Below are 20067 nucleotides of genomic sequence, written 5' to 3' on the forward strand. Positions count from 1 at the left end.
AAGCTTTAATCATTGCTATTATTAATGATTGAGTGGTTTAGATAGGAGGAAACGCGAGCCGAGAAGACATTTCGCACCTTAATCAGGTAGAAAAACAACCACTGGAGCGCTTACAGCTTTCCCTGCAAATATGTCACTACTCATTCTGGAGGCTTTTATCCAGGCAAGCCACGAAGGACGTTATTATTAGTTATTTTTGTCATTTTACAAGAAATTGTTGACTGGAGCCAATGAAGAGAGCTTCTTGACCTTAGTATTATAACAGTGACATAGTGTGATATTCATAAGTTTCAATTTTCCATTAACTTTCCTTTAATATAAATAAATACTGCATTTTTTTTCCTGTGTCATTAACGCAAAATAGAGTCCAATTTATTAATTTAATATTATGAAGATAATCCTGCATGTATAATGTACCCGATCACAAATGCGGTCATCCATTTAGACTCTTCTGCTCATCGAGGTCGCTGGTCACAGTCAGGCTGGAGGCTAGAAAGAGAACCATTCACATTCACAGCCGATTTAGAATCAGCAGTGGACCTAATGTGCATGTCTCTGGGCAGTGGGAGGAAGCTGGAGAATCAAGAAGGAACCCACACAGGCACATGGAGAACATGTAAACTCCTACCAGGTCAGTGGATTTGAATCAATGGCCCTTCTTGCTTTGAAGCAATAATGCTAACCACCGTAACACCGTACCACCAAAAGGCTGTGAAATGGAGAGAATGACGAGTTTACAAGGGAAACAGCAAAAAATAAACTAATAGATCAATTAAAAAATCGATGCTTCATATCTGGGATGATCAAGATAGATATTTCATGGTCAAGCTCACAAATATCGAAAAATAAACAATCACAGAAAAATTAGTCTTAATGAGCCGTGGCAGTGTTAAGTAATCTAATGGCTGAGGGAATGAAGGCTTTTAAGTTTCTGTTTGTGTTACTCTGGGGTAAAAGGTAACCTGTGTGCAACTTCCTGAACTCAGATGACAAAACATGTTCAGGATGGATATTAATGTTTTTTGCCTTCGTTGCCACCTGGTTTTCCCATAGTGAACACAAACCTCTCTGCCTGACCCCCGTGATTTTGGAGCAGGTGTTAACAATACTGCTGAGGGAGTTTCTATTATTGATCGAGAAAACAATGTAACACCAAATAAAAGAAAATCAACAATAAAAAATACATAAAATGTTCTTTAAAGTCTATATACTCTTTTTTTTTTGCAGAGGACTTTGTTCATATTAAATTTGAGTTGATATGATGATCCCGGTATATGGAGATTTCACATTATAGTCTGCATCCAAATATAATTTCACATTTGACCCCTAACCTCCCTTTTATGTTTCAGCCCCCAAAATACAGTTCTAGTTTTTTAAAAGTAAATATTACCCTTGAATTTTGCTGCCTTGCTGGATGTTTCTTGTTTTTGTTTTTCCCTGATGATACTTTTCATGTTCCGTCTAGAATATTAGAGCTGTTTGAGTTCCGCATATTATATTCACCATGTTTAATATATTTCGCCAACGGTGTCATCTTTATGCTTTTAAAGCGACGCATGAGTCATTGTTACCACTGTGGTTACTGGAAGAACCCTGAGCCCTTGATACCACATAGTGTAAATGCTGGTGGATGTGAGTGCTAGTCTCATTTGTTAGCATTATTAATGCTCATGTATCACATTTGACATGATAACTCATGTTTATTCATTAAAATGCTGAGAATTTAGCTGCTCAGAATTTTGCACATCATTGGATTTGACAGAAGCATCGATTGGATTCATATTAAAATCTTTTATTTCGTGCCATTTGCCCAGATCGCTGCCCTCCCCCAGATTCATTCCAACAAACTCCCTATAGCACGTGCTCGTGTTGTTTTACATTTTATTAATAGCAACATCAGAGTACTAAATGTACAGAGGACGAGTCCAATGAGAATCGCATTTACAGTGCTTGCAAATACAGAGCTTAGTAGTACAAGAGTAACCAAATCAAAGTCACCTGGAAATCGTAACATTTACCAATAACTACAAAAGGAAGAGATGTGGTTCATAAGACACAAAATAAAAGTTATACAACATTTAGCTGTCACAGAGACAGACTAGAGTCCCTTTTCGTGGAGGTGTGTTTTGTGTGTGTGAGTGTGTTTGTATATACTATAGTCATAGGTCTTATACAAAAGTTAACAGAGGTACTCATTGATATATTAAACACAAATATAAAAGTTTGAGTCACAAAGTACAAACTCTTCATTTTTATGGCGACAACACAACTTGAGTCAGGTTCCTTCATGGTAGGTATGAATCATGATTGTAAGTCAGCCTCAATGAACTGTGTGTGAAAAGCCCTTCCCTCCCCCCTGCCCCAGAGAGAAAAGAATCTATACAAGCTCCTCACCCCTTGACCTTTGACTTGACCTTTGAACTTTTACTGTACTTCATATTTAGTTTTGTTGCTGTTTTTGCTCCATCTACTTTGATCAGCTCTCGCAGAACATGCAATCGCAGGCTATCCCATTCGCCTGCTATTCCGAATTCCCTCGCTGTGTCACTCGTTTCAGGCCTGCACTTAGCTCGCGAAGGCATGATCCAGGGCTAGAGGCCATCTGCATGAATTAGCTGACACGACAGCAGATTTGGGTCACGCTGCTAGTCTCATTCTAGCAGAGGGATTATAAGAGAATTGAGATGTTGCAAACAAAGTCGTTTTTTTTTTCTCCAAGTCTTTTTCAAGTCTGACTGCACTGATAATCACTGACAGTGACAGTGCTTTAGCTCTTGTGAATAGAAAAAGTAAAAACATGACCCGAGAGGAGAGTCGCAGCCCTCCGCTTAAAATACAGTAAGCGCACAGTACGTGATTTTTAGTTTTTTTAGTTTTTTGAAAAGATGCGGAAAAGCGAGGAGTGAGGAGCTACAGTTTACTGGGAGTGAAAAAAAGAAATAAATGGATCCAGCGATATACCTCCACAGTCTCGGGGCAGTTTGTGAAATAGTCACAACAATATAATCACTTTTATTGAAGTTCTCAGGCAGAAAAGAGCTGTGTCACAGTTGTTTTTTGTGCTTCATTTTGAAAAAGCAACACATTAGGCATCAACAGACCTTCACCAAAGACTTGTCTACACCTTCTTTATATATTTTTTCTTTTCTGTCGACTTGCTGATTTTGGTTTCTTTGGTTCAGAAAAAAAACTCACGATTTGGATCAAAACACTTTTTGTTAATATGTTTAGGAAATATCCAATTTTCTAAGTTGCCTGTCAGAGGACAGTTTCAAAAGAAACACGTCCACTAGCATTAGCCTGAAAATCCTGCTGACTGAGAAAAGATGTGTCCGTGCACGAGTGGACTATATTTTGTCACTATTTCACAAAAGGCCAAAACACCGGCCGAGGATGGATATATATCATTCTGCAAAGATAAACTTTATCCTTTCCTCTCAGTTTGTCCTCTCACCTTCTAATTAAACGTCTCTTTTTGTTTTCATTGATAAAGCGTCCACAAGATATTTTTGTTATCACACAGTGTGCTAATAAGTCCACAATATAGCCAATACACGGATTCCTCTGACCGTTCCTCTGGTATGAATGCTTCCATTAATATGTGGAAAGAAAACAACTTTGTCCTTCAGCTAGCATGTCATTCAAACAAAACACATGTCAATAACTTCCACTCTGAGTTTCTGACATGCAAAGAGGAATCACAGTCTCTGTAAATGTGGCACATCGTTCATCTTGACAGGAAAAGCCTTGCTGATTGATAGCTTGTTTATGTCGAGGAGAGCACAGGTTTTATGGGCTGCTGAAGAAACAGAAAGGAGAACCGCAAAATATTCATTTGCTGTGAAAAAAAAGGCATGTCGAGTAACCCCCACACCCACACCTAACACAACAACACAATATTTCTTCAATCAAATCTGACTGGGCCGAGTGGAATTACTTTCCTGCCTCTTAGTTATAATAAACTAAACTCATCTGCTATACTGAAATGTAAACTGAAAACGCAAGAAAGCAGTAAGACGCTTCCTTACGTATCAGTTTGATTTCAGACAGCGGTAAAAGGGGGAAGCGTGCTGTATGCTGATGTCTCCAGACATCCGCGACTGTTTAAAATATAGATCACAGCTGCTGGTTACATTTTTCTTTGTCTAAATGTCCTTCAGGAATGCAAAGAGAATTCCTTTTAGCAGCTCCTCATGATTTCAAAGAGAAATACTAACATTAAAATCAAGCTTTTCAAGTCTTTATAGATCTGCCCGAAACACGCCCAATGCCTGAAAAGAAAAAAAAAGCTCAAAAACTTTTTCCCCAAAGTATTAAAACACAAAGAACTTCAGAAAGTTAAAGTTTCCTGTTGTTCAATTAGAGCATTTAGTATATTCCAAGGAATCCAGAATCTTTCCCACAATATCGGTATAATCTCAGCTGACACTTTCAGCAAATTCTAGCTAGTTGCATTGATATTCCACAATCATCAGATATGGTGTTGTTAACAGATGAAACTGTTTACATCAAATGTCAATCAGCCAAATGTTTTAAAGTTGTGAGACTAAAATAGAAGTTGTTCAAATTTCTGTGTAGGTCTCTTATATGTAGCATGTAATCTTAAAACGACAGTCAACTTTAGCACAGCTAGAAATTGGGGGGGGGGGGGGGATTTTTACATAGATTTGGCCATCACTGCATTCAATAATATTAATATACTGTATTCAACAGAGTAACTGGGAAATTGTTTACATCAGGCAGCCATTTAAAAGAGAAAGAAATGGGCAAATTATAAAATGATCTCACAAACTTTCCACTTTGAAGGTTCATTGTCCTGTTGTTGTTGGCTCCCTCCCCTCAGCCTCATTGGGCTCAGGGAGAGGCAGATGGACGCCTCTCCCTGAGGTTCTGTTGGAGGTTTCTTCCTGTTATCAGGGAGTTTTCCCTTCCCACTGTTGCCAAGCGCTTGCTCAATGGGGCCGTCTGATTATTGAGGTTTTCTTTGTACAGTTGGAGTTTGAATTGATTTGATAACCTGGCTTGATTAGGCAAAATGACTGCGCTCCCAGTTTTTGGCAAATTACTTGTTTAGTACATTGTCATTATAAACAGCAGAAATTTTGGCCAAAGCTAAAGAAGCAGAAGAATTTGCAACCAAACTAGCAGCCCTGTGAGGCCGCACTGAAGCACAGCAGCTGTGATTTCAGCTAAAACAGCACATAAACAGACAGTGCTAACATGCTAATGTTGAGCAGGTGTAAGGTTTGTCATATTCACTGGCCTAGTTCAGTGTGTTAGCATGCTAGGTACACCTAGCATACTGACTGAAACCAACACTGCCATAGCCATGCCGGGATTATAGCTGAAGGGCAAAGCTGGAATAAAAACAGGATTACTGAAAAAGTTTGAAAATGAAAACGTTGCCTATCAACGCTAAAGTTGGCTTTTTGTATTTTTAACCCTGACTATTTAGCAGTCACATCAAAAAGGAAAATACAGACAGTGTACTTCACGAACGGTCCTCCTTTCAAAAGTTTTCCTTTAGATGTCTTTCCCTGATTTTCTTATATGCTTAATAAATGCTGATATTGGTTTATTTTCAGAGTCATTACAGTAAATAACATTTTCTGGGGCAGTTGTAGCAGTATGTATATACAAATACAAAATGAGGATGGTGACAAATGATTGCAATCCAGTCTAAATCAAGTTTAGTTAGTTTCTTGGCAGCTACTGTTGGATTAACAGTTTTTTTGTTTTTTGTTTTTTTTAATTCATGTGATGATACACTGTCTATTAAAATCGATGCAGAAATGATAGTTAAGAAGAGCAAGTCATTGGTTTCCCAGCCAACCATGGATACAGCTGAACCCAAGATATGATCACAACACCGTTTAAAACCACTCGGTACTGTTTTTACTTTCCACCTGGAAATCACTCTTCAGTCTCTGAGCTATTGCAGCGTCTACTGAAGTATTATACTGGTTAGCTAAAGATATAATACAAGTAACTGCTTGAAAGTGCAGGTAAGAAGCTTGGCACAAGGTTAGTTTTTGTGTTTTGAAAGAAATACCATAGTTACACATGTAAACAAAGACACTATCCCCGACCTAGCTGAAACCTTCCCAAAAAATGGGAGAGGTCTTGAAAAATAGAACACACCTGTACACAAATAGAAGCAAATATATAGAAAATACATTTACACGTGTATAATTTACAGCAAGTTTCATAACCCTCTTACTAGTAAGATATCACTGTTCATTCAAAAAAATATATGTTATGTCAAAGAAGCAACGCAGCCTATCGTGAGGCTGCACTGGTATGTGTCATTCATGAGATGAGTTTCATGTTGTGAATTGGCCAGAGCAGGAGTTTTGCACCACAGTGTTTATCCCAAGCCATCTCGACACCTCCTGAATGGCTCCCACATACTGATACTGATCACTGGGACAACCTGTTGTCTTGAATCCTTTAAGGAAGTGAGTACAAGTCCGAAAACCTAGCAAGTGAAGTACTGGAGATCGACCGTCTATACCTAGTAAAACCCATCATTTATATCTGTACATATTGCTGTCTATAGCCATAAACATTTACAATTGCAGAATTGTAGTTGTGCTTTGTACAAACCCACAGCAAAAAAAAAAGGTAGATTAACAGACAACTTTCTCGAAAGCTTCGTAGCACAAAGCTAATCTGTTTCAGGAGCTTGAAGATGATAATAAAAAGTATTGGTGCTAGGAAGCTCTCAGGAGAGCTTTACTGTCCTTCCTCACCAGAAGTTTAAACCAATTTGGCAGCAGCAGATTGGTTTGTCTTAATCCCCTTACTACAACAAAACACAGAGGGAGTGTTTTTAGGCCTTTGAAAGTACAAAATAGAATTTTTTCCTCTTAATTCTGTCCTTTTTTTCCCCTTTTTGCTCAGCTTTCTACGGCACAAATTAAAACAAATTATCCGAGAGTAACCCCAAACATCCTGGCTGTGATAGCTTAACTACTGATTGATTTAAACATTGTCCTCAAGAGTTTATTTGGGTCTGGAGAGAGCGAACCCTTAAAAAACCTACTGTGTTTGATGGGGGATTCCTTCCTGCTTACATTCCACAGTTAAACAAACCATGCATTTTGATCCTGAGGGACACCACATTTTTAGCTTCCCATTTCTTCTGTTTAATTCCACCTTGAACAAATCGGTTGACGATGGAATTACATAGACTTCCGCCTATAATTTAAGAGTTTCAGGCTCAACAACTAATTTGTCAAACCGGTCGAGAGTTGGGAGTTGGGTGGGGATGTTCAATTACTATCCGTTTTTCAACTTTGCTGTTTATGCAAATGACCACAATTTATTTGAACACAGGAGGTTCAGATTAAATCTCTTCTACCCTTTAATTTGGAGCTCGGATCAAAATCTAAACCGTTAGATTTATCCCAGACAGCTGCTGAGACAAGAGACTGATACGAGGTGTGCGAGAAAGCTAGACAGACCTGAGGCAGTATGAATGTCCTGTCAAGCTCCATGCAGTCTGTGGCTGTACTCACTCGTGAATGTGCCGCTGTGGGATCTAACGAGGACACACGCCTGCGCCACAGAAGCCTTTTGTGTATTTTTCCATTTTCCTAAATCAGATGCAAATCTTACATAATAAGCAGTCGAGGTGGGCGCTGTACTGGCTTGGACCAGATGTGTTCAGATGGTTGTCTTTGATATTACCTCAGCTTAGGTGGGAGTATTTAAAAAGTGGTTCCAAGCGCTTCTGACTTCCCCCGTTAGGGCTGTGGCAGACTCTTGTGTGTAAAAAAATAGACACGACTATTCTGATTTTAAAATGGGACCGGTAGAAACAACTTTTTTTCTTCTTTTTTTTCTTAAATTAACCGTCCAATAAAGCATATACCGTTTTCCATCATCTCTCTTCCCCAGCTAATAGAATAGTGCTTCATATAAATATCTTTTAGACTCTTTTGTAACACATTTCTTAAAACTATTTCATAACATATTCAAATACATTTAGCATTTTTTTGTACTTTCATATTTCTTTAAAAACCAAAAACCAAAAGAAAAAAATGTAACTGCAGTTGATACAGGGTTAATATAACGCTCTTTTTTTGTCGGCTTGTTTTTTAGTCCATCAGTCGTTGTTGAAACTTCTGTCCATCCAGGTTGTGGCACATAGTGGCATTATTGGCACATTGTTCAGAAATACAGTTCATCTTCCTCCCGAAGAAGCTCCTTGAGTTCCTCTGTGATAGGGCTAATGTTTTCCTTGAGACATCCGCGACGTCCACAGTCTAGTTCCATACATCCTGTAAATATATTTATATATAATCTATATCTAAATGACCGTAGGTTCTTGGAAATATGGTTTTCGCAGCGTTATGGCTGCTGCTTGTCAACTCTAGAAAAATAAATATCTTCACCAGTGTCCAAAGATCACGCTATTTTACAAAAGAAGCTGTTTTTTTGTGTTTCTTGTTTCCAACTGGATCCTGTGGAGATGCAGAGAACACAACCCCAGTTACTTCTCATTATGTTGCCAGTGCAAAATTAAACACACACACAAAGCTAGCCTGCTTCTGACTTATTATAGGGAGAATATGGGTTTGTCTCAAAAAACATGTGACTCCAGTGCCTTTTTTACATGATATGAAAGGGCAGTGTTGTATTAAAAATCAGTACAGTTAAGGTCTATTGTTGCATACACTTAAGCCTAAAAAATACACAAGATTTGCAAAGATAAAAAGGGATCTTATGTCTTTTATGACTCCAGCACAGGGAGCAAGCTGTGGAAAGCTAAGCTGAGTGAGACTAATGTGTGTCCAGATAACCCAGGGTCCCTGTCCCTGCCTCTCTGTGTTACCTGCTGGCAATCTATTCCTCTTAAAAATCTGGGTCAATAGCAAACATTACACCGCTTCTTGACCTTCCAGCAACACTGTGGGGCTAGACCATGTGTTTAACGTTCACGCTTTGAATTTCAAATGCTGGCCCATTCTGGCATATTTTAGCCACGCATAAAAATGTGTCACAAGTCAAGCAAAAGTGCCCCTTACTCCTTGAAATGCGCCAAACAATGCACCTTTGGTGTAAGAATGAAAGCGGCACCAAAAATATCAATGAAAATGTTTCAGATGTGAGAGGAGAAATAATTAACAGTGACCATAGTACTGATATTCACATAATTAGTCTCTTATCTCAGCTAAAGACCCCGGCTACTGCATTGAACCGGATTCCTCCTGGTTTTTTTTTATATCAAAAGGGAACAAGATGGAAAGGGAGCATAATCATGTCACAAATAACAAACATATGCCAAGTTCCCTTTTATTCCCAAAGTGGGGCAGCATCACCATGGGGATCGAAGGCTCAGATGATTATTTACAAGGGGATAAAGTGCTGCGGTACCCACCAAAGCGTGAATTCAGGAAGTCTCTTCCACCCACAGAACATGAACAAGGCCTTCAGCTCGTCAACATGAGATCTCAAACCACTTCTCTGACACAAAGGCCACAGGAATCAGCTGTCTTTCAGTTGGTGAGGGCCTGTTAGGCAAAACGCAAGAAGTCAGAGTCACACTGCAAGAAGTTAACTTGTGAATATAAATGATGTAATCAGACTGGTTACATTTTTATATTAGATACCATCACAACATATTAGTTGATAGTAAACCTCCTATAATTGATTCTAAAATTATCATTGGTGAGCAGTGTCTTTTTCTCATAAGACTTCTTCTTTTTTATGCTGCACACGCTACAAGGCCTAATTATGTCTCTTGGTAGCCTTAAGTGCCAAAATCAACACGGTACCACTGTCACGTACACAAGCGGGGTGACAGAGACCTGCACTGGGTGAAGGTCTATGTCAGCCTCGGACGGCTGCTCTGCAAAAATAAAAAAAATCCTAGATTTTTCAGCAGTGCTGTTGGTTAACCTGTGAAAAACAAGCTATAAAAACCTAACCATCCCTGTGTAATTTAAAAGCAGACTATTTACAGCAGATGAATTATCCCGCCACCCTTGCCAACATAATGAATCTGTTACAGGGTTTGGATTCACTGAGTAAGTGTGACCATCTTTGCTGGCCCTGCGGCTTAGATGACTATGTTATCCACTCAGACAGCAAACACTGTGAATACTCCACCAACTTATTGTCGGCGTGGCAATGCAAAGTGTGTGCGATTTCGATGTGAAACCTACCTGTCCGGTTAAATCGCAAAGCGGAATGCAAACGCACCAACGACTCACCAAAGACACATCTCTCGCCTAATGTTTCTCTGTATATATAACACTTTACATGTTCAGTAAACTTGGGCATGTAAAGTGTATTTACTGATATTACATAACTTGCAGGTATTGAAGTTCAAAGCATACACCTTTGTGCCAACGTTTAATACTCCCATGAAGAGCCAGACACAAAACGACACAGTAAAGACATCTATCAGCTGACTCATTACACCAATAGAAATCAGTAGAACATGTTATTTTTTGTGTGTGTGCAGCCTGAACATGCTGAGGCATACGGCAGATGGATGAGGTGATGGGAAGCAGTCCGCCAATTTATGTGTAGATTTGCTCGAGCAAAATACCGACTGAAGCTGACTGTGGCTGCGGGGTAAAAACACGAGCTTGGAGACGAATGTGAGGATTCGTGGTCGACATTTCAATGCTCTTATTCTCATCTGTTTCTGCTTAATGCTTCTTAATCCTGAGTACGAGTTACTGGAACGTTTTTTAACCTATTTTAAACCGATCAAGCCTTGCTGCTCAGCACGGAGCTTCATAAAATATAAGCCACATGCTAATAACATTCACACTGTGGATTTCCAAGTGCTGAATGACTGGGAAGCGTGCATCCACCTGTCATACAGTCAGTACCTGTTTCCGTTATAAGCAGTCTTGTAGACAGGCGTCTGCTGGATCATCTCATCAGTGTAGATGGGTACGGCAGTCCGAACGCACTCGTGCGAGCACTGCAGGCTGTCGTTGTAGGCAGTGAATATGTCCACCTTGCTGGGCACCCGAGCTGGGGTGAAGTCTGTCAGGTTTTGGCAGCTTTCTTCTTGCTGGTGGATCTTTCGCTGATGGCTATTGTGGCGACCATTTCCAGACTGCGCACAGCTACAAAAACACGCACCAAAGACAAGAAACAAACATAAAATCATACCTTGTACCTTCGTTCATCTATTAGGGTTTCTGAAAAGGAACGGGGGTGTGCGTCTGACGTGTCGTGAAGCAAAAAGTAAAGGAATCTTTCCTACCAGTTTTTAAGGACGAGTGTTGTAATCAAGGCCGCGATAACCATAATGAGAGACACAGTGATTGTGATTATCTGGTGAACTGCCAAACCTGTAAAAAGGGCAGAAATGTGCAGGAGAGCAGAGAATTACAATCATTTGTATAGGAAATGGATTCCCCTGTTGTTCACAGCACACGGCCAAGCACTTCACTTCTGTTTTGTTTTTTGAACTGCACAAACTTGCTGCACTTGACAAAGTTTCGAGGCCGTCCTCTTAAAATGTAGAGGATAACAAGCTGCAAAGTGTACTGGTGACACTGACTGAGTTTGAGAATTAGAAATTATTCTATTACAGTACAGTCCACTCGAATGGGTAAGTGAGTTTTCTAATCTGCAGATCGGAACTTTATATTATGTCACCAAACTCACAATCAGTAGCTCTACAAAAAAGAACTGACATGTTTTTCCATAATGCTATCTTTGTAGATACTGCCCCAAGGCTTTTATTTAAATATTAAATGAGAGCAAACAAGTTGATATGTTATAGATGTATATTTTTATGCATGAAAAAAAAAAACAGATCGAAAGATGATCTGCAGTCTGAACGCTCTAAAGGGAGGCATGCCATTGCACAGCTAACAACCAAGGCCACTTACACACATACATACAAAGACACACACGCACATTATGTGAATCATTAATTGATTTGGGGCAACAAGACATGACCATATATAATTCGCAGAAAAGTACTACCACGTTAAGATGGCAAACTAGTCATGGCCCGCCTAGGAAAGATTGCATTCACTTGAATGTTTGGTTTGTTGTGTAAACTGAAACATTTTTCCACATTTAAGGTGTTTTTGGAAACCTTAAATTAAAGTTTGGTGTCACATATACCACTATTTCTCCAACTAGCTGCTAACTGTGTTTGTTAGCTGTCTGGTGCTGGGCAGGTAGCATACGGTGACTGAGGTTATATATACTCCTGCATTTCTGTGGTACTTCACTTCTTTACTGATAAAGTCAAAATTTGAACCACAGTAAACACTGACTCAGTCACTGCAAGGACTTCTGAGGTCACATTCCTATCCACTCACTGTTAATATTCATGATACTCTGGGCTGAGTAAGATCTATTTGGATGTGTCTCCCTGCTCTTAGAAAATCATTATTGGAAAAAATTAAACCCCAATTATAGGGCTATCAGAAGGAAAGAGTGGTTGCTAGCTGACAAAATGATAACTCATATGGACTGAGTCTTTAGTGGTCAATTTAGAACAGAACACTTTTGTATGAATCACTGCTTATTATTATTTGATCTAAGGAGGATTATAAAACCCGCAAATCTCTGTATAATCACAAGTCAACCTGGTGGCAACCATATCATTGTAAATTCACACAATCACTACGATTGTTTGCTAAGCTTTCTGGACAGTGCCAAGCCATACAAGTATTCAGCCTTTTGTTTATGCAGGACATCTTAATCAGCTTCCACATATATATGAAGCCCACATTTGTATGTTCTGTATGACTAAAGTATAAAAGCGCTTTTATTACTTAAAGACTTCAGACTCATGTGTGCTGATCTCTCACTGGTGCCAGAGGAGAGTAATCCAAACAAAACTGCCCAGGACATGTCTAAAGTAAGGATTAGTGCAAGCCTATTGCATTGTACTGTAAGGTTAGTGTGTATCTGTGTGGGTGAGTGATACAGCATGAGAGAGACTAGGACACAATGACACACTGCAGCAGGAAGCCAAAAAAAGAGAAAAAAGGGAAAGAAAAGCCGTCATGATGAAAATGCCCACGTGGGCCTTATACATCTCACCTCTCCATCAGCCAGCTGCCTGGCTGCTGATCCAAGCCAATTTGTCTTCGGGAAACGCTCAAAAGGAAGTGCTGCTCGGTCATTTTAGAAAGCACACAACGTCTCCTCTGCCTTCCAACTGTCTAAACAGCCTCTTCTTAGACAATAAACTTAGATGGGCAGGACCATGCAAAAGACATACCAGGTCAACCTTGGATTAATGATATCTCCGGCTGGCTCAGGGAAGCCTTACCTTCCCAGTGCAATCAGGGTCCCTTGCCATGGCAAAGGCACATTAACTTATCTGGCAAGTCATTTGCATTTGCCTCATATCCCCTCTGTATCCTCTAACCCCCCTCTCTGCCTGTGCCAGGCTTATGCTGAAGCTGTTAAGTTGAAAGTGTTCAGCTGTAAATTAACATCTGTCCAAATTCAGGCACAATACAGCTCCAACCTGACCTTGATCGATAGTTGAGTTGTCCACTGAGGATTGCTTCATTTTATATCGATGTCAGACTGAAAGAGGGGGACTTTCCAGTCAGTAGATTTTAAAATCAAAAGCTGCACTAATTTGATTTGTAAAGCCATTACTGATTAAATCCCATTATGGGACAGAATTAGGCTGTGTTCCTTTCCAGCCTCCTATGGACACTCCTCAGCTCAGGAAACAAGTGGAACTTCAATTAGTAAATTACAAACTGCCATTAACTGACAAATATGATGATTGATGTCTGTAAACATGTTCAGAATTCTATAATTTTGTATGAGGGGAATGTGATTGGCTACGCTAGGCAAACATTCACATGCTGTGCAGGGCTTACTGATGCGGCTTTACATCTTATTGTGGCTGTAGCTCAGGTGGCAGAGCAGGTCAGCCACTAACCTGAAGGTCAGTGGTTCGATCCCAGGCTGCCTCCTGGCGGCATGCCAAATATCCTTGGGCAAGATACTAACCCCATGTTTGCCTACTGGTGGTGGTCAGAGGGCCCGGTGGCGCCAGTGTCCGGCAGCCTCGCCTCTGTCAGTGCGCCCCAGGGCAGCTGTGGCTACAATGTAGCTTGCCATCGCCAGTGTGTGAATGACTGAATGTAGTGTGAAGCGCTTTTGGGTCCTTAGGGACTAGAAAAGCGCTATACAAATGCAGGCCATTTACCATTTATTGCTATTTTTTAATGGTATTTAACCCTCTCAAGGCAGGCGTTGCAGATTTGTAACAAGTAAAAGCTAACAACCTGATTACCCCACATACATATTTTATGAGTTTTTTTTACTCAGAAGTACCACTGCAGGTATTCTTTTGTGCATTAGCAACAAAAACTTAATTTGAGCCTGAGAGGGTTAAATCAAAGTTACTTCCAGCTGCCATTCGGAGCCAAAACAAGCACACTTTCATCACACGTCCTTTAATGAAACAACTGTACCCAAGAATGTGAGGTCCAGCAACACAAACACAACATTAAGTCTATTGCATCTTGATTTTCAGGGCAGTACATTTAAGGCTGTGGGAATAATGGAGCAGATAATGACACGGGTGACAAATCTGAGTGCAGAGGCTAGTTCTATTTTAATCCACGACTGCCAGTTGGAGGGAGGGAAATTTGGCCTCTCTATCTAAAACTCATTGTGTCCTGGCAGTCAGCTTGAAAAATCACCTTTGGCAGTCACCTTGCTTTAGAGATACCCAGTTAGATTTTGTTTGGTCAAATCACTGCCAAACAAAGAGCAGCAGAGAGTCACACAGGCAGAGGGAGGAAGGAAGAGGAAATGGGGACATGAAGTGATACAAAAGGGAAGGGACTGCTGGCCTGTAACCTCTGTGGAGCTCCCATCAATGCTCCCAGCAAGGAATAAATGAGATTTTTCACCTTCATTGCTATGACAGTTTGATGAACATGTCAACAAAAAGAAGTACAATTAAATTAAATTTCCCCTTGCCACCTATTTTTAATAAAAGAGCGACAGCTTAGACACAAAAACTCTGGGGAGTCAATTAATGTGACGTTAATGCGTCGAAGACAAATATCTGTCTCATCAAAGCAAAAAGGTCAAAAGAACAAAAATACAGTAACATTTTTACAGATATATGTACACCAAAAATAACAGCCCCACCTTTACAGAGTGGTGGAGCATTGGAGAAAGAAAACTTCGCCTATGTCGGTGCAGCTCTAGATTGCCTTCTTTAAAAGTGCAAGATAACTGATAGGGGATTGTGAAGTCCAGGTTCTCTTCTAGTTTTAAACCATCAACCTTTCTCTTTATGTACATAGTTTATCTTCTCTAATTCTGGATGCCGTAGTTAGCTTTTCCGACCTGTTTTGCACCAAACATCAGGCACAGTCAGCAGCTAAACAGCCAGGCATTTCTCTCAGCACATTTCTTAGTGGACACAAAACTAATACCAGTGAATATGGGACTTTCAGTCTGCTCAAAGTGTCAAGCAAAAACATTTTATTAACATGTGTGCCATTACAATTGTATAAAAAATTTGGTGTTGTGTTTACTCTGCTGCCTCCAAGTGGAAAAACATCCACTTTTTACACTGTTGCTGCATTAATCTGAAGAATCACATCTCTAATCAGAAGATTTACTAATTTATATTTATAAGTCACCAATTTCTTGAGTTGTGGAGTGATGGTTATGGCTGTTTTTATGAAGGAAAATACAGTCACAGCAGTTCTCTCTAAAAATCCAGTATGATTTATATGGGTAAAACTCCTCAGCCGTCAGTGTCTTGAAATATCACTTTGGCTTAAAATGTTATGCACACAAATTGTTATTTTCCCTTATAGCTAACGGGTTATTAAATGAGATTAGATTTATTTTTAGCTTTTGAATAGTGGCAGTTGAGTCAGACCTGAAAGTGTAGCAAGAAAACAGCATGTTGACATGAAACAGCTGGCCTGGGATTGGCTCAACCCAGGCAAATGCTGACTGCAAGCTACAGGGACATCATTTATTTTGATAATATTAGCAGTAGTCGTTTTATTTGTTCAGTGGCATATCAAAATTTCTTCTTGTGCAAACACCATTCAAATCGTCTCCATGCACAAGGAATCTACTTTAGCCTTTCTAAACAGTAGTTGAGATGCAAGATCTGTCTGTCTGCTGTTTCATTCGTAAATTAGAATGATGCAACAACTCAATGGTGATGGTGCTACAAAGAAAATCAATATTTAATCACTGTGCATATGTATGAGTTATTGTGTTAGTGTGAGTGTGTGTGTGTATACTGCATCGTCTACATGTAGTGGGTTTAGGCATTATTTGCAAAGTGATTTAGAGGTAATGGCACCAAAGCCCACGCAGTATTTGCTTAAAAGCACCTGAAAAATGTAGGAAAGGGTCCTCATTTGTAAACCAGACTTTTAGCTTATAGAGGTTGAGCAACCTCATTTCCACAGAGAGCAATGTGTGTTTGTTCTGGCATACCCAATACATGCCTATATAAACCCTCCAAGACTGAGCAAAACAGGTTAGGAGAGGGCTTCCATCAAAGGTTTGCCTACTGATAGCTAGAAACGGCCAATTAATGCTGGTGTCAAAGTGTCAGTCTAGGGCTGATTTCCACAGAGTCACCGAGCAATCTAAAATGCTCACTGAAGAAGCGGACAAGAGAGCTGAATGAGGAGCAGGGAGAGGAAGAAAGAGAGCGAGAGGGGGAGAGGAAGAAAGCTAAAGATCGGAAACAATTAGTCTACAGATCTTTTCTCTCAATGTCAAAAGCATTGCTGCATAAGTCAAGCTCAATGGCAAATGCAACAATCCATTGCCAAAAAGAAAAAGTAGCTAGAGTCTATTGCTCCAGTAAGGCCTTTTTTCCCACAAACATGCGCTCCTCTTCTGTCCTTCTCTGTATTAGAAACAGCAGGGAGCACACAAGAGCTCATCCTACAACAAACAAATGAAAATTACTGCAATTTTCAGGAGGGTGTAAAATGGCATTGCTACTGAGGCAGTTTCAAACAACCTTCTGAAAAATCTGTGTACTATCATGCTGGTGACAGGAGGCATTTTTGTAAACCAAACAAAAAGCTTAGCTGAACTGCTGACCAGGCGATTGGACCTAAAACTGGCAGGCAATACAATATCTCTCTCTCTCACTCTCTTATTTTTCCAACAAAACCTCCAAAAATAAAACAAATAAGAGTTTGGAGAAGTCATATTAAAAATTCTCCCTAAGCACTTTTGATTGACAGAACAATCTAACATAGCCAAAACAGTGTCTCGGTCAACATCTGTAGTCTTCTTCCTTGAGGCGGACGTGTCAAGCCACGGAGAAAGAGCTGGAGAAAACAGAAAGTGAAACAGCATCTGCTCAGTGAAGCCCGCTCAGCTCCTCTTGGCTGAGATTTCTGTAAATCAGGAACAGGGGGGTTTGACTCTGCACGCCTGTCGCCGGGCATCAGCATTTAAGTCCAGATTTAATGCTTGAGAAAAGGAGATTCATTTTTACTCACTTTATTGAGAGTCAATACAGAGAGTAAAGGCAACCTTATTGGATTGCCATGGTAACTGTTGGGAGAAGTGATTTCTCTCTGTCTCTATGTGTATCTCTCATTGTTGAAGAGGCTGCATTGTACGCCTATATGGGTGTGCACAGGTCAAAAATCTGCATTACAATGCTCGCCGCGCTGCCTTCTTTAAAAATAGATTGCTGGGATGCTTAACGTACATTTTACATGCTCTCACTTTGCTCCGTAGTGGATGTAAACTCCATCCACTTTACCCACACGTCCATCACAAACTTGATAGCGTGACGTGATTTGTTACCACATGGATTCGTTTAGTTTAAATACCTCGAATTCATACGCTGAATGCTGTTCTGTGCATTTTAAACATCCTCTACAAGCAACCGACAGGTCCGCACGGCTCAACGGGACCGTTCGGGAACACGTGGTGGCGTTCGATGGCCCAACATAACACTGCAACATTTAACCTTGCAACCCTCAGATCATCTAACAAGGCCCAAGTTATCAGTAGTGGCTTTGCTGACTGGAGTTTTAATCATCTCATATCCATAATGGAGCTGACAGCTCCATCTGCGTGGAATAGAGGGGGGTTGAAGTTGCTAGCAGCACAAACAACAGGAACAATCAGTGAGCATCTGGAGGCTCCACAGCTATAACACCCCCCCCCCCTCCACCCGCCTCCGCTCCCTACCCTCAGCTCCTCTATGATGGCCAGAGAGAGCAGGATCAACAGGAGCCTGTTTGCTTACAGTATCCCGAAAAACTCCAATCCAAACAAAGTAAAATGTGTAACATGCACAATGCTGGCATATTGTCTCAATACAAGAAACTACAGATTGCATGTTGGTGATTAACCACAAAGGTTATAATACTGTGAGAAAGCATTTAATTACATAATCATAAAAACCTACGGCTGCAAGCCAATAAAACTTCACAGGTGTTAAACGGATGCCCTGACAGATGACATGCATGAGAATAGTTCAATCTCTGTTAATGAGACAGAAGGCATGCGAAAGCTACTTCCTTCACACAGATTAAGGGCAACATTCACTTCTTTATCTCGGTCTAAACAATTTGGATTTTCACCAGTGCCAGAAAGAACCATCCCTTTTGTTGTCCTGTGCATCCACGCCAACAGCGAGTGGGAGTTAAGACACATAGCCTGTATTCAACAAGTGCAACTCAGTCAAGCTGCGGCAAGCTGTTGTGTACTTTCCCTGTGTCACTACGTAGCTGGTTTTTCTACCAACCCAAACTGGTTGGAGAAATGTCAGAGTAACTGACTGGATCCCACGGCAGGCGTGAGGAAATACAGCTCAAATGTTCATTTCTGGACACTGACATAAATATAGAAAGAAACAATCTTTTGATGGTAGTTGGATCCAAATGAGCTGCAGTCTCTCAAGAATAATAAGGACTTCCAGAAAATCCAGAAAAGATTATGACAAAAAAATATGGGAAAAATTGACAGCAACAGTCAACGGTGCAGAAACAGTACAGAAAACTTTCTGCTGCATAAAAGCTCAGCGCAGTGCAATCCTGTGGCATAGGTGGGATTATTTTCAGGTTTCAGTATAGTTCTGTGAATTCTGCAGTCAGGATCAGGACAGTTTCCTTTCGCTTTGTGTGACCAAAATCAATGTTAGAAAAGCACAAAATATGAGCTCTGTTTTCCTCCTTTTGTGACTCGAGTCCCAATCGTCAACACAGGTGTAACTGCCTGTTGCCATGGTAATGGCAGTCTTAGGTTTGATTTAGCCTGGGGTTAAGTTGGAATTTTTTTTAATATCTGAAGACATTTCCGCTAATGACAGAATAAACCTGGTTTTCAAAGTGCTGTGGAGCTTGCTTTTCTACATTTTTTTCTATCCTTGTGGTCATACAGGTGCAACATGCGTTCAGAAATTCACCATCACCTGAAGTATTAATGATTTTATCGGAGCACAGTCAAGCAACAGAATGTAACATTCAGACTACTGTCGGAAAAAATCTACATTACTTCTATTTTCTTTCTTTTTTGATTTAAAAAAAAGGCTTTTTGGATACTTCCTCTATCACTGGCAAATCCTTGTGAATAAGAGAGCAGTCGAAAGTAGCTTCCTCTACTCTCTGCCACTCTCTGCTCTTTGCATTCATGTTTGACAGCGATTACACTCTGAAATGATTACAGTCATGTTACACACACGCCATATGGGATGACACCAAGTACATTCACGACTTGCGTTTGTGCAAGCATACAATATTCATGAGTCATAATGTGCATTTATTGCATGGCTGCATGTCTCTACTTGTACTGTGGTCTCATAGTCAGTGAATGCCTAAGCAGCAAAGATATAGACATTTTCTGAGCTGCTGAGCTAAAGCAACTAAGTGATTTAGTATAAGGAAGTTCATTTGTGATCTGAATATGTATCTAATTATTTTAGGAAACGTGCTACCAGCCCATGCTGCGAGGACCTTTTTGCCTTAGAAAGTCTATAGACTGCATCAACACTATAGATGAAGAGAAGAAGAAGGTACTGAAAGTAACTGCAAGGATGAATGTACCAAACAAATGAATATTTAATTAGTCAATAACTGG

General features: G+C 40.2%; 1 protein-coding gene across 1 annotated transcript in view; it reads right to left on the minus strand.

The window, feature by feature from the left end:
- Nucleotides 1–3164: 3164 nt before the first annotated feature.
- Nucleotides 3165–20067, minus strand: part of ajap1 (adherens junctions associated protein 1) — a 55492-nt gene continuing 38589 nt past the window's right edge. The window contains exons 4-7 of the mRNA XM_080900062.1: nt 11234–11321; nt 10851–11093; nt 9386–9518; nt 3165–8468 (exon numbers count right to left, since the gene is read on the minus strand). Coding sequence (XP_080756188.1) covers nt 9446–9518; nt 10851–11093; nt 11234–11321 — 404 coding nt within the window. The 3' untranslated portion in view covers nt 3165–8468; nt 9386–9445. The remainder of the gene's footprint in view (nt 8469–9385; nt 9519–10850; nt 11094–11233; nt 11322–20067) is intronic.

This window comes from Rhamphochromis sp. 'chilingali' (assembly GCF_963969265.1).
Source record: "Rhamphochromis sp. 'chilingali' genome assembly, chromosome: 12".
NCBI classification, from domain to species: domain Eukaryota; kingdom Metazoa; phylum Chordata; class Actinopteri; order Cichliformes; family Cichlidae; genus Rhamphochromis; species Rhamphochromis sp. 'chilingali'.